The sequence below is a fragment of the Bos javanicus genome, chromosome 11 (genome assembly GCF_032452875.1).
Source record: "Bos javanicus breed banteng chromosome 11, ARS-OSU_banteng_1.0, whole genome shotgun sequence".
Lineage (NCBI taxonomy): Eukaryota > Metazoa > Chordata > Mammalia > Artiodactyla > Bovidae > Bos > Bos javanicus.
Genome location: NC_083878.1, coordinates 9298425 through 9313410, shown reverse-complemented (window position 1 = coordinate 9313410; position 14986 = coordinate 9298425). Strand labels below are relative to the sequence as shown.

Sequence of the window (14986 nt, the reverse complement as noted above, 5' to 3'; positions counted from 1 at the left end):
TACCACTTATACGTAGAATCTTAAAGAAAAAAAAACAAAAGTCAAACTCATAGAAACGGACAGAGGACTGGTGGCTGCCAGGGGCCCCGGGAGAGGCGGGCCTGTCGTCGTCGTCATCAGCGACTCGGCGGGGCTCCTGACAAAGACACTGCGCTGGCTCCATTCTTTTCGACAAGCATCTCATCCCTCAATTGTGAAAATTGTGTAGCTGTCTGGAAAATCGACAGCACACGGAGGATGGAGTTCAAGTCTGTGCTGCTCTTAGGTCAGCAGTGTGGCTCCAGAGCTCAGATCCGTGGTCTGGGCCTTTCCATCTGAGAAAGGTCTCCTGGCTGGGTTTTGCTGAATGTTCCTTTCAGATCAAATACGCCAGGAGTCTGAGTTAGGCTTTGAAAACTCTCTTCTGAAAAAGTTTTAAAAGTGAAGCAGCAGAACAAAGCTAAAACATTTTAAGTAATTATTTTCAGAAGGCGACCTTCACAGCATCGCATCTTAGAGTACGTCATCTCACGAGGCAGCCGCCCAGCCGGCCCTGGTCTCCCGTGTGCCCCTCGCTTTCCCGAGAGGGACTCTCAGCGCTTCTTCCAGGTGAACTTCCTGCGGGCGCCCTCCTGGCCTGGCTTCTTACGCTCTCGGACACGGGGATCCGTGGTGAGCAGTCCAGCTGCAGCATAAAAAGAGACGCCTTTAGGAACCACAGAAGACGCAGGGAGGCAGTTGAGTCGCGTGAACCGACAGCTCCTGGAGTAAGAGGAAGCACCCAGGCCCACGGCCGACTCCCCGCCTCACATAAACCTCCAGACAGCAGCGTGCTTTCCCTTTTCGGGGCTATCTTCCTGATTTCTGGGACAAACACCAGGCACATTATTTGAGTCTGCTTGTCTTCTGCTCTGAGAGCTATGATCAATTCCTCTTTGGTTTTAAAACCTGTTCAACTAAGGACAAAGCTGTTCCTGTTTGGCATCACTAGTCACTGCAAGGAAAGCCGCCTGGCGCGCTTACCGTTACAGAAGCGCAAGTCTTACAGACACTGTGACTGTAAAGGTCTATACTGCCACACACTTCACCATCCAGGAGGTTTTTCTTTTCTACCTCTGGTCTCCATTATGTACAAGTAACATATGACTTCACGAACACATTTGAGAAAAGAAACTTACACTTTTTAATTTGTGTGACAATAGTATTTCTTGGGACTTTGTTTCAAGATCTAAAAAAAAAAAGTTTTAGAGTTGTGTTCTCAGCACAAGACTTCCATTCTGGGAGAGTAAAGTCGGTCTTGCTGGTGGCTTCCGCTCTCCCAGTCCTCAGGAGTGATTGCGAGTCACTCTCAGCCTCTGTCCCTGATGTGTTTATAAGTATTACACAGGCTGGAGCTTTTCACTGTTTTCTTCACTCCTCCAACACTAGCACTTCTTTTCACTGTGTGCCAGGCTCACATATTTTGTTAAGAGTACTTTTAATGCTGCTGCTGCTGCTAAGTCACTTCAGTGGTGTCCGACTCTGTGCGACCCCATAGACAGCAGCCCACCAGGCTCCCCCGTCCCTGGAATTCTCCAGGCAAGAACACTGGAGTGGGTTGCCATTTCCTTCTCCAATGCGTGAAAGTGAAAAGTGAAAGTGAAGTTGCTCAGTCGTGTCTGACTCTTAGTGACCCCATGGACTGCAGCCCACCAGGCTGCTCCGTCCATGGGATTTTCAGGCAAGAGTACTGGAGTGGGGTGCCGTTGTACTTTTAATGGCCACACAGCAAAGGCAAAACTTCACTTAACCATATACCCATGGCTTTTGCACGTACTCGACTTAAAAGGTGTGGGAAAAAACAACGAGCTTGCATGGAAGGCAAACCAGACCTGTCTGAATTCTAGCTGAAAAGAAAAGTGCTGATGCTTTATTACTTTTCAGGGCTCACAGAAACTCAAACTAGCCGTACCTTGGCGCATCCATTCAACCTCATCCTCGGTGATGAAGCTGCACAGGGCTCTGGACATGGCCAGGCGGATGGCCCCCGCCTGCGACGACCGCCCGCCCCCCGACACCGTGCAGGTCACGTCGTGCTTCCCAAGCCGGTCGAGGAAATGAAAGGGGAACATGAGCTGCTCTCTGAGGACATCACAAGAGATGGAGTTAGATTTGCGGCATATACACATGACTTCACAGAACGCTCACACTCTAGTCGTTTATAGGAACCACAACACACGCAGAGACACTGCTGTTTCGGATACTCAGACACCGTGAGAGTGGGGTCGGTCTCTTTTTTTCGGGTGCAGTGGCACAGCTTGCCTCACTGAGGGTGAGTGACGATGCTACTAAGGGAAGCTCTGCTCACCTGCTCGTTTGGGAGCTTAAATATATATCTGCTTTAATTCCTGAAACTTTTAAGATTCCCAAGCAAATGCTTATAAACATAAAGAAACTGAGACTAAAGTTGAGAAAAAAATCAGGAGATATGAGAGCATTTGCATCAGGGTGGTCAAGGTGAGAAAGAACCCCCAGGAAGCGGGGTCTGCACAGTCAGGAGGCAGGTACCCAGAATACAGCAAAAGTCTATGAGGACAGGGAACCACACCCAAAGGGGAGTAGCTAAAAACGGTCCCTCCACTAGTGATCTGAATTAACCTGGACTGGAGCTTCCCTGGTGGCTCAGTGATAAAGAACGAGCCTGCTAATGCAGGAGGTGCAGGTTTGATCCCTGGGTGGGGAAGATCCCTCGGAGAAGGGAATGGCAACCCACTTTAGCATCCTTGCCTGAGAAACCCCACGGACAGAGGACCCTAGTGGGCTACGGTCCACGGGGTCGCAAAACAGTCAGACATGACTTAGCAACTAAACAACAAACAACAAAGAGAAGCAATTGGGCAAACGCCAGGAAATCATAAGCCTTGTTGATCGGGATGTATCATCAAGTGTATTTCCTTTAGGATCAAAAAGCCAAACCCAAACGCAGATCTCACCTGTCTTGGGTCACTGGGAAGTAGAGCAGGTAGTCGACCCCATTTATTTCTATCTTCCCACTGCCATGGCCATAAACAACCGCCTCTGCATTTGCAGTCTTTCTCTTACCTTGAAAAATACAAGACATCTATGCGGTGAACATCTTGAAGCCCAGTGCTCTGAGTGAGGCAAAACTACATTAATTTCCTCCCCTCAGAGTAACAATACCTAACACTCTATTTAGGAAAGTTCTATAATTATTACATGTCACACAAAAATAAAACAGGCAAACTATACCATAATTGATGTAATGAACTTATTATGGGGGTGTTTTGTCCTTTGATCCCATTTTAGAAGTACTAAAACCAAGTAATTCACATTTGTTTACATTATTTTTTTTTAATTAAATTTACCTAGTATTCTTTTTTAAATTAATAAGAATATACTGAATCTCAACTGTAAATTTTTACAATACATGAACAGTATAATAAAGTATAACTAAAAGAAAAGGAATAAAAGGTTGAAATAAAAGGAATCCTCAGGGAAGATTACACTTCTTTGAAAATATTAACTGAAAATGACAAAGGAAGTGATGTTAAACTTTTTAGAGCTGCAGATGGATCATTTAATAGCTCAATTCTTTAAAGTGACACCATGTCAAATGGCTCTGGGCATCTATAAGGAAGACGTGAGCTGAGGACCTAAAGTTTTCGGGTTTCGTAGTTTTGGCGTCTGACGGGCAGATTCACTGAACATTTTCAGTGAATCTAAGACACTCTGTGATAAACATCTTGTTGTTTCCACCAGCTGAAAATGTGAGAATACCAAGTGCTAACGTGATTGTGCAGGCTATGGGTCCACATCTTTTCTTGGGACATTAAAGGGTTCCGTTTTTCAAAATGTCAACAAGAATCTTAAAACCTTGGAAATCCAGTGTAACAACAGCAAAAATAAACAAACGGACACAATGAACAGCACAGGGCGAGAGCGCACACACGCCCCACCGTCTCCCCGTGCTCGGGGGCGGGCCTCGTCTCCAGGGCGCCTTACCTTGGCCTGTGCTGAAGGCCATGCCCTGCTCGTCATACTGCAAAGGCTCGATCAGATGTTTCTTTGACTGAACGGTCACTGTCCTGCGGAACCTGCCCACAAATTCCTCTTCAGCTGCATCGCACAGCAAGGCTGATAACCTTTCCAGCAGCCGGATGAACTGTGCATACTGCAGACAATAAAAATTCATTAGGAGATGGGAGTGTAATTGCATTTGCTAAGTTTTTTCTATTTTTATATACTTGATCTTTCCAGTGTTGCTTTTCTTGATGAATTCTGACAGGATGACACTCGCACTGCTTCTAAAACAGCGAGCAGGCGTGGCATTCTCCCTGGGCACCTCTGGTGCTCAATCGTTTCTTTAGAGAAACAAAGAGATGAACCTTTCAAAGAAAAATCCATTTTTCTGAATTGGGATATTACAAGAAAGTGAAATTTAAATTCCGTTTCAAAAAAATATTTAGATGATCTTTGAGTGTGACTTCTACTCTTTTACTAGAATTGCTATCAAGAGGAGCTTCATAAATAATTTCCAGTGAGTTTCGCACAGTAAAATGGGGAGAGTCTGATTTTGAGAAAATGTACCTCTTAAATTATATTTCATAATACACTTGGCAAATATATCTTTAGCTGTTCAAGCTGTGTTACTTTAATGTTTATGATTTCCTTTAAAACTGAACAATCAAGCTATTTAAAAATTCAAGAGATACTTGACTTAAAGGGCAACCTCTTGAAATAAATTATCCTTGCTACTCTGTGCATTTTTTTAATAGTTCTTGAACATGTGATTAGAAAGTAAACAACTTGGTATTAACCCCTTAAAATTAGCAGCAGAGCAGTCACTCTGAAGTGTTTATGCAGGAGGAGACAGCTGAAGCTTGACATCCCTGGTGAGCAGAGCGTGAAGCCCAGCTTTCTGATAACCTGATTTATGTTTTTGCCAACCCTAAAAATCAGGCTCGCCTTTATGACCTCTGCCTTTATAGTGAAAATCTGCCACTAATGATTTGAAATATATAAAAATCACACAGGTAAGATTCAAAGGGCTGCTTCAGTGATTGCCTCCGAGGATGTTAGGAGAGAAGCGGTCTAAGGAAGGGTGAGATACTTAGGCACCCAGCCTGGTAGAGCTCCATCGCCTCCATTCCACAGCTGTCCTTCCCCAGCTGCTCTCAGTTCCCCTGAATGTGCCGTGACACCCTCGAACCCACAAGCAGGTAACTACAGGTGTGACACAGCCAGCCTCAGGAACTGAGATCATGAGTCGGGCTATCACTGACCACTCCTGCCTCCTTCATCTCAACACCAGTTGTCAGCTTCAGGATTTCTTCCATTTGTCCAAAGTACAAAGGCCCCATATATTTACAGACAGATAGATGAATAGATGAGCCTATATATTTGGTTGTTTTGTTTTCATGGCTGTGCACCTTTAACAAAGTCTTTGGGATATTTCCAAAATGAAAACAAACTTGTTATTTTATTAAAAAATGAAAGGAGCCAGGAAATGGGAAACACAGAAATGATGCAGTCAGTTAAGAGGCAAAAGACAGATTTTTTTCAGCTGCACCCAACACAGCGATACCGACTTGGCAGTCAGGCTATTAGAAATCAACTCCGGCTCTACCACTCACCAAATGTCCAACACCTCACTTTAGCAAACTGCAACTTTTCCAACACATTAATTTCTGTAATAACGTAAGTGAAGAACAGAGAAATTTAAGTATATGACTTAAAATCTACATGGTGGCAAGGTGCTAATGTCAGTCACTGCCATTGGGAGGGAAAAAACCTTTCTTGAAACAATCTGTGAAATTTATCTATACTCTCATCTTCTAGAAATAATCTAAATCCAGAACATCAACATATTTAAAACATCAGATTTCCTCTGATAATTTTGAAATATGCAAGAATACTGAGCAAATAAGAATCTGGCTGAGACCTAACCACGGATCACCATCTTTACAGGCTTTTGGGAGCCTGCTAAAAATGTATATTCCTGGGTGATGCCGGTGGGAATTCTGAGGAAGGCCTGGACCGTGGGAGACCGAATTTTGTTCCCAGCATTCCAGGTGATCCTGACAATGGTGGTTTTGCTGATTCTAAGAACTGGCCACACAGACACTGCATATGCTAAGCAGGAAGGGCACCCTGTGCTTCGTTTCTTTCCTATTTCATCTGTAACGGCTCCTTATACTTACCATTGGCCTGTAAAATTAACACCCGCTCTATTGAAGGATGTAAAAAATGACACCCGCCACACTCCCCCCAAGACAACGGGCAGAGACACGGCCAGCACACTTGCAGGGGAGGGTCTGGGTCTTCTAGGCTGCCACCTTCCTGGCCTACGCACAGAATCAGCTTCAAATTTTTTTTTTTTAAAGGAAAACTGTCTTAGGAACACATGCCTCTTGAGGAACATTACTATTAGGATCCTAAATATTAATATAGTAATTGTCTACAATCTTACGGCACAGGTCCCCTTAAATTAAAAAGATTAATTACTCACGTCTTGATCTGACAGTTTTTCTACTAACATTTCTTCCAGTTCCTCCTTAATCAGCCATCTGCTGCCAATCGGGTCTCTGTTAAAATATCACATGTATTCTCTTTTAAATTAACCATGCAATGAGAGTTACACCATGAAAGATCCCACAAGTGGTAGCGATTCTTGACGGGGGAACACACTTTTGTATTAGTACTACACAGCTGTAAAATTCCATCCAAGTGAATAGTTTTTTTAGATAGGTTATTACATTTCCTCAGTCTACTTTAAAAGAAGAGATACCCAGTCTAGCAAATGTCCCGTTGGCAGAGTTAGACTCGGCAGTGTGAAACGTGCTGGATATTCAAGTCACCAGATTCCTCAAAAATTCAAATTGTGCTTGCTTTTCAATAATTTGTTTGAAAGGAGAGGTTACGGAAGCACAGTAATCTGTCAGTGGACTAAAGTAGTAATGAAAAGTAAAGAAAAGGCTAGGGGTAGTACTTACAGCCTAAACTAGCCGTGTTCCAAAACCGGGGTCTTTTGAACAAGAGAAAACACAGGAACGTGCTGTGCTCTGTGTGCTCAGTCAGGTCTCTGTGCCCGCAGGGCCTCCAGCCCGCCAGGCTCCTCTGTCCCTGGGATTCTCCAGGCAAGAATGCTGGAGTGGGTTGCTACTCCTTCTCCAGGAGATCTTCCTAACCCAGGGATTGACCCCACATCTCTTGTGTCTCCCCTGCATTGGCAGGCAGGTTCTTTACCACTGTGTCATCTGGGTCAAAAATTTGTGTCTTTTGAATAAGAGGAAATATATGACTAACCAGTCCAAAATTTAAAACCAGTTGGTCAAGTTGATGGATCTAGTCTATCACTGTTTGCTAAACGGATGCACAAATCTTTAAACACAAAATACATAAAACACACACACACACATACATACATAAGCACAAAAATTTTGAAGAAATAATATTCAAATATAGTAATTAAGTGCCATTTAATGTATAAATCTGGAATGAAGTAATATAAAAATAATAACCTTAATATTTACATCCTCTCAAACACACAAAAAATTATAAAGATTAATGCTGAAATAATGAACACATTTTTAAGCTTTATGTAATGCCTAAGAAACACCAATGATAAGTGGAATGTTTTTAGTTAGTATTTTAACACCAAGAAGAACTTACTTGGATTTAGATTTTTCTGAAAACAGACCCTTGGCTCGCAGCTGGTCCTGCCGTTCTTCTGCGTGGAGCACCTTTCCATACGCTTCCTATGGCAAGTAAAACACGCTAGACCGGGAGACAGCACGTTCTCGTCACTACTTTCTACCTCCCTTGAGTCCCCTCATCTCAAAAGTACCCCTCCTCAATTCTCAAGTCACAGCTGCACAGCAAGTACTGCTGAAAATGCTCTTCCACAATACTGTTTCTCACTCAAACTGAAGCATGGTAGAGTAATTTCAATGAGACTTTAGCATTCTGCAGAGTAACACACTTCAACTGGATTTAAATAGCTCTATAAAAGGTTTACAACTAGCTCAGTGAGGATATTAAACACAAAATAAAGTTATAAATGATTTTCCTTAAGAATTCCTCAAAACCAAAAACTTTCCTTAAAAAATTCCTAACTTATATAGCAATATGCCTTTAAACTTGGAGAAATACCACTAAAAATTATACTTAGCACTGAACAACTTTTCTAATATTTAATACTTATGTAATAGTTAAGTCTTCACCATGTAGTCTGTGTCTTTATAAGTTCTCTATTAATATTTACTTCTCTTTATTTGATTTCTATTAATTTACTTTCTAACAAAGACTTCAAATCTATGTCACCTGTTAAACTGTAATGCAAGTAAGGGAAATTTACCATTTTGTTAGAATTGTAAAAAAGCAATAATCTGGCAACACAGGTGATTAATAAAATACATTTTTCCAGGAAATGAGTTTACAACAAGCAGAATAACGCAACCGTCTCCCAGTTTTTTTGACTGAGCCTATGTGAAGACTCATGTTGAATCGGTGTGTACTCATTCATCATTTCATACTAATTTCATGTGCGTGTTCGTTTATAATATACTAATCGACGGAACAGACATGCTCAAAGGATGAACTAGAGATGATTTATTTTTTTTCTTGCTAAATCATGAGAACATCCACTAATCTCAGAAGACACAACTGGTTACTCCGAGATGCCTGTCTGTATTTCAAACAGTCTTAATAATCTCCAGCTTGGGGGACAACCTTGTGTGGGGGCTGATCAGAGCACTATTTTATATTCAAAGCTGCCGACAGAGAGTCTGCTCTAAGAACAGGAGTGTCCCTGGCTGCTGCCTCTGTACTGACCAGTGCTTACATTTTATTATCTTCATTCTGCAACCTTTTCTCAGGAATCCATTTCTTTCAAGTGGAAAAGGGAGAACGGGCAGACGAAGGAAGAAAGGATGTGAGGACTGCACCTTTGATTTGCATAAACATAGGTGAGAAAAGCCCAGATCATACTCCATGGGCTAGGAATGGTGAGACGAGGACAGAGCTCATTTCCTGTGGCTGGGAGACTCCTCAGAGTGTGTTTTGTGTTGTTTGTTCTTGGAAGGAGAGTAGAACTGATAACTTAGACAAGAAGAAGAAAAGCAGCCACATGTAGAAACTGTGAAGCCGGGTTGAGCATCTCCAAAATGGTGAAGAATCACTAACCAGTCAGAGGTTCTACAGCTAAGACACCATCAGTAAAGCCCAATACCAGGTCAGAAATGCACCGTCTCAGGCTCCACCCCAGACTTCCGGAAGAGGAACCTCTGACATGGGCTTACTGATCTGTTAGAACCATGCCCTGGAGTAATGTACACTGAAGTCCGGGTTTAAATACCGGAACTACGGAAAGAAATTAGGTTAATTCAATTCTATTGTCCAGATTAAAAATAACTACCTCTACAACTTGGACAGCAAGAAGATCAAACCAGACAATCCTAAAGGAAATAAACCCTGAATATTCATTGGAAAGACTGATGGCTAAAGCTCCAATACTTTGGCTGCCTGATGCAAAGAGCCAACTCACTGGAAAAGACCCTGATGCTGGGAAAGACTGAAGGCAGGAAAAGAAGGGGACAACAGAGGATGAGATGTTTGGATGGCATCACTGACTCAATGGACCTGAGTTTGAGCAACCTCTGGGAGATGGTGAAACACAGGGAAGCCTGGCGTGCTGCAGTCCATGCAGTCACAAAGAGTTGAACACGACTGAGCGACTAACACACCCAGCTTCTTAAAGATCTATTTAATTTTCTGGAATAACCAAGGCAACAAAAACAAAAATAGTTGACCTGCTTCATAGGTTAAGTTTCAAGTCAAAGTTTGGGCTGCTAAAGTTGTTATTGTTTGCTGGTGACTTCTGAGCAATGTTTACATTAAGTCCACATTTTTCTTAAACTTTTCACTCTGCTTTTATCTTCTGAAGTTCATATTTAGTTTCATAAAAATGCATAAATAGTGTATGTAAAATCACCAGAAAAAATGTCGAAAATGAGAAAAACCACCCATGAAGGTACACGCCAAATTTTGAACATGCTAAGTTCTAATCATTTATGGAGCTTCCCTGGTGGCTCAGATGTGCTTTGACAGTTGTGATCCATCAAGTCATATAATGCTCACATTAAAGCCCCTCATTCAGTTCTCTAAATATTTAGGAAAATATATGTAAAGTTCTTGGCACAATGCCTGGTCTATAGCAATGGCCAAGAAAGGACACAGGGGTGAGGTATGGCGTTTGGGTGTCAAATAAGCGAAACCACTTTATGTGCACGCCGTTTCTACCTTTCTTTCTCTTCTAAATAATAAACCCGCTCTTCAGAGCCTGTCCTGGCTACTCTGAGACAAGAGTCGTCTGGAAAGTACACCCTACAGCTTCAGCTCCCTGAAGAGGTATGTGCACTAATTTACATCAGAAAATCCTCGAGAGTATAAAATACGCCAGGCACTGCCAACATCACAGATTATCAGGACTGGCTTCTGGTCTATTGTTCAATTTCCACTTAATTTTTAAGGGGCGCCAGAGGATTAGCCGTGACCCCAGCCACGCTAAGTTTATATACTGTATTTAATAGTATAATTTTCAAATATGACAGGAATAACCCAGATGTGAAATGCTGAATCATTAATCACAGCTATGATTAATATTTCATAAAATCAAAGCCAGTCTATCTACCCCTCATGTCATCAGATTTCCATAATGTATGAGTCGCATTTAGAAGGTGCCTAATTTGAAAATACCAGATGCTCAGGGTGCAAAAAAGAAATGCTTAAACTAAACTCTTCCAAGAGCATGAGCAATACGATTTTTAGTCTAAAGAAATCTGATTTTAGGCTTCCCAAATCTGTGTTGGTTTATTAATCATGTAGAAGTTCCAATTTTAGGAAAGGCAAACAAATAACATTTCTTAGGAGGGTGATACAGAAAAAGTCTGTATGTATATATATATTTTTTGATATACAAAATATATACAACTAACAGTAATTACTATCTTAGCTACTAGTTCAATACAGTTGAGACTTTAAAATGTTTGTTGGGAAAAAGAAAATCACAGAAAATAAATTTCCTAAATAACAATCTTCTCAAAATTTTTTGGCTACTGGCATATACAAAACCAACTGAAATAAACATACATATAATTCATTTCTCGTGGATTTCATCATGCTGTTTATCTAGAGTTCCAAGAGACATATTTCCACGGGAGACCATGGCTATCACTTCATGAACACAGTATGCTATACAGGTACACTTCATGTACTGCTATTCAGCACAAACAAAACAGTCTCACATACAGGTCACAGAGACAAGTTTCTGGGAAAGTACACACCAGGAGTAACTACACAGGAGTGCTTGTGACTCGATACCATACATTTTTACTACCTAAAGCTCCATCATATATTTAGAAAAATAATTTTATAAAAGAAGTGATCTGATTGAAATGAACAGAGGCGGTAAGTTGAATCGGTTTTTAAAAATTGATTTTCCAACATACAAGATCCACAACAGTAATTATTCACATGTGAGGAAAACGTATATTAAAGATACTTCCACAACAGCAGATTCTGTTACTCAATTAGTTACCAAAGTAACTCTCCACTATTCTTGCCTGGAGAACCCCATGGACAGAGGAGCCTGGTGGGCTACATACAGTCCAAAAGGCTGCATGGAGTTGGACACAACTGAAGCGACACAGCACGCACAGACGCATGTCAAGAACGGACTGCAAGCACCACGCAGATGCATGTCAGCATGGTCTGCAGCTTTCTAAAAGGAAGCCCTTAATGTAGCTGTAAAGTGGAATTCTGTAACACGTCACTGTGGGAAGGGTCACTGCTTTAAGTCCGTTTTTAAGAAGTGCTGCTTCCAAAGTTTTCAACGTGCACTACCCGGTGGCAGGGAGGATGTAAACTAAGGAAGAATCTGGGTGCCAGGTCCCTGGAACTTTCGTTAGTTGGGTCTGCAACAACGTAAGTGGAGATACACACCCCTCTGGGGCTGCTGTGTGAACCCAGAAGTTATGTAAGTCACTTAAAATAAACTGGAGAATTTCTACATGAGCCAGGCAAATGAATCCTGTTTATACCTACACTATCAGGATTAGAATCATTTCTTTTTTTTTCCACATTTTTAACTTTTTCCCCCCTAATTGGGTAGAATAGTTTAAGTATATAATAATCTGCTGCTGCTGCTACTAAGTCGCTTCAGTCATGTCCGACTCTGTGCCACCCCATAGATGGTAGCCCACCAGGCTTCTCCGTCCCTGGGATTCTCCAGGCAAGAACACTGGAGTGGGTTGCCATTTCCTTCTCCAATACATGAAACTGAAAAGTGAAAGTGAAGTTGCTCAGTCGTGTCCGACTCTTAGCAACCCCATGGACTGCAGCCCACCAGGCTCGGGGATTTTCCAGGCAAGAGAACTGGAGTGGGTTGCCATTGCCCTCTCCAATCTACTTATTCCTTAATTTGACCCTTCTTTGGTTAAAAATTTCATCTGTGGCCATATACTTGCTTTGAATTATAGAAATATTATGGCAATACTCCAATGTTTACTGTAAGACAAGTCATGAAATATAAATGAGGTTTCTAAATTCCCAGTGTAGCTTTTAGAGATGAAGAACCTTATCTTAAAGGTTATGGTGGGGAGAGCTGATGGAAAATTTCAATAAATGCTGAATGTTTCTGACAGCTTACAGTGTTTTCGAAGTGTCTCACACCCTTTCCCGAGCTCTGGTTTCATGGGACGTGAAAAGGTGTCTGGGTGGAGAGGTTTCAGGTCACTTCCTTTACTATCTTTTTTCATTCTGCTCCTGAAAGCTTAAATCATGTCTGAGAAATATACAAGTTCTACTGGTGAGTGGCTGTTAAGGAGATGGAAAGTCATCTGCTTTGGGTAAAAAAGGCAGATGAGCACGGCTGTCCAGCATTGAGCCCCTTAATCCTCAGTGATCCTTTGAGAAACCATAAGGCTCTCATCTCCTCTTATTTAAAATGACCTTTACTGTTTTAAGAATGTACTCATTAGTACTGTTTCACACTTCATTCACTACATACGTACATCTTACTATTTTGTAAAATAGATGGTTTTTATTGACTTTCCCAGGAACCTGGAGACAGCTGCATGGCTGTGCCCACAGGAGGGAGTTCCAGCCAACCTGCCTATGAACTCTCCGGGTGTAACACACTCAGGGTATAACACGCTCACTCAGGGTGTAACACACTCAGGGTGCAACCCCCAAGGACCAGGACGTGCTCCTGCACCTTACATTCTCCCCGTAGCTTCACTTCTGGGCAAAACAATGAGCTGCTTCTTTCTGAGAATCCTCTGCTTCCCTCAAAACTGCCCCAACTTCTCCACAAAAGAACCGGATGGACTAACTTCAGGCCAGTGGGAAACAGTGCTCACTAAAGCTTTAGATCTCATCCTCAACTGGAAGCTGCAGCAGGCCTGTGTTGCATAACTTTAACAGGCAGGCAGTGATCAGACATGGGAAAGCGGCTCCAACGTCATTACAGAAGGTCAACAGATGCCACAGAGGCCCCCGGCAGAGCCGCACACAGGCTTGGGATTGGTGCTCTTCTGCCAAAAAGCCTGGCCAAGGATGCCCATGGCTCACACCATCACAGACTGCCCAGGACACGGGAGAATCAGAGTTTGGCTTAGAGTCTTTTACCCCGTCACATGGGAAGAAATGACACCGACAGCAAGAGACGGTGGCAACAGTGATTCACTTCCCGCCCACCTGTCAGTCTTTGGGGGTTCGATGCCCTGGGCTGTGGTGGATGGTAGTAGGGAGGACTCCCCTCCCACAGAGCGAAGGGCACCCCTCCCCACCGAGAGAGGGCAGAGCAACACAGGGAGCAGCTTCGAGGTATATTGTCTTATATCACATGCGATGCCTGGTTCACCACAAACAGGGAGTGTTTAGTCACATACACAGTTCAGGGTTACAAGCAGCTTCTTGCATGACGCTGACCCACACCGGCCTGGCAAGGACAAGTGTGATTAACAACATGTGCCCTGCATGAGGTGCAAGCACTTGGCATGCACTTAGGGAAACTCCTATCCTTTTTCCCACACATATAATTAGTTTAAAATTTCATAAGGTGCAGTTTTTGAAAATACAAATTTTATTATCTGAATTAATATGCTCAAATTTAACCAAAACATCTGTAATTCACAGGTGTAAACTGTTCTGATGGACAACAAAAACAAATACCAAAACCACAGTGTTTGGGGGTCAAAACACGCAACAGACAAGACAGAGCTAAATTACTAGATTTAACTAAAATGCAGAAGCCCAAAGAACTCTCCTGTATGTAATGAAACTATATGATGCATAAAGGAAGACCGTTGATAAACTGAGTGTAATCTGACATTTGAGTTTAGACTGGGGTAGTATCTGATTGGCTGAGAAACCGACCAGATTCTTGAGTGATCCCTTTTAAAAACATATAAACTAAAGTTAGGCCTCTTCTCCGATGTGTAATTTCTTCATTATGATGGAATGCAACCAAATACCATGCCCTGAGGTTGCTCCGTTTCAGCCCAGACAAATGCAAATGGCTTGTCGGGTGACAGCTGTTTGATAAGGCTCCTCTCCACGACCCGCACGCTTTACTTTTTCCCGTGAAACTTGGGATGAAAGGCAGAAGGCAGGAAGAGAATTAATGTAGCATACAGTCTAAAGGCAATGCTACAACCGTGATTAAGTAGAAAAGTTAAAAGGCACAGATTTTCCACAGCTTCGCTGCGTGCAAGCCATCCGTGTAACAAGCTGACAGCCGAGCGCGCCAGCTCCATCACCTCTCCGACAGCTACTGCGCCGCTGCGCCCCTTTTCAGGGGGAATTTGCGTCTGTACCATGAAGCGTTGTACATTATTTCTGAGCTCTGCGGGGGGCTCGAGTCCATATGGAACCTTCACAAATATTACCACAGATCAAACCAGCGGCGTCAGGAGGCAGATTTGACATACCTATTTAAATGAGCGGC

The 14986-nt window shown here is 42.6% G+C and overlaps 1 protein-coding gene across 1 annotated transcript in view; it reads right to left on the bottom strand.

Moving 5' to 3' along the window:
• MRPS9 (mitochondrial ribosomal protein S9) overlaps window positions 1–14986 on the bottom strand; it is a 38154-nt gene continuing 23168 nt past the window's right edge. Inside the window, exons 6-11 of the mRNA XM_061431806.1 lie at window positions 7651–7736; window positions 6488–6563; window positions 3982–4150; window positions 2952–3060; window positions 1931–2100; window positions 1–664 (exon numbers count right to left, since the gene is read on the bottom strand). Of these exons, the coding sequence (XP_061287790.1) occupies window positions 573–664; window positions 1931–2100; window positions 2952–3060; window positions 3982–4150; window positions 6488–6563; window positions 7651–7736 (702 nt within the window). The 3' untranslated portion in view covers window positions 1–572. The remainder of the gene's footprint in view (window positions 665–1930; window positions 2101–2951; window positions 3061–3981; window positions 4151–6487; window positions 6564–7650; window positions 7737–14986) is intronic.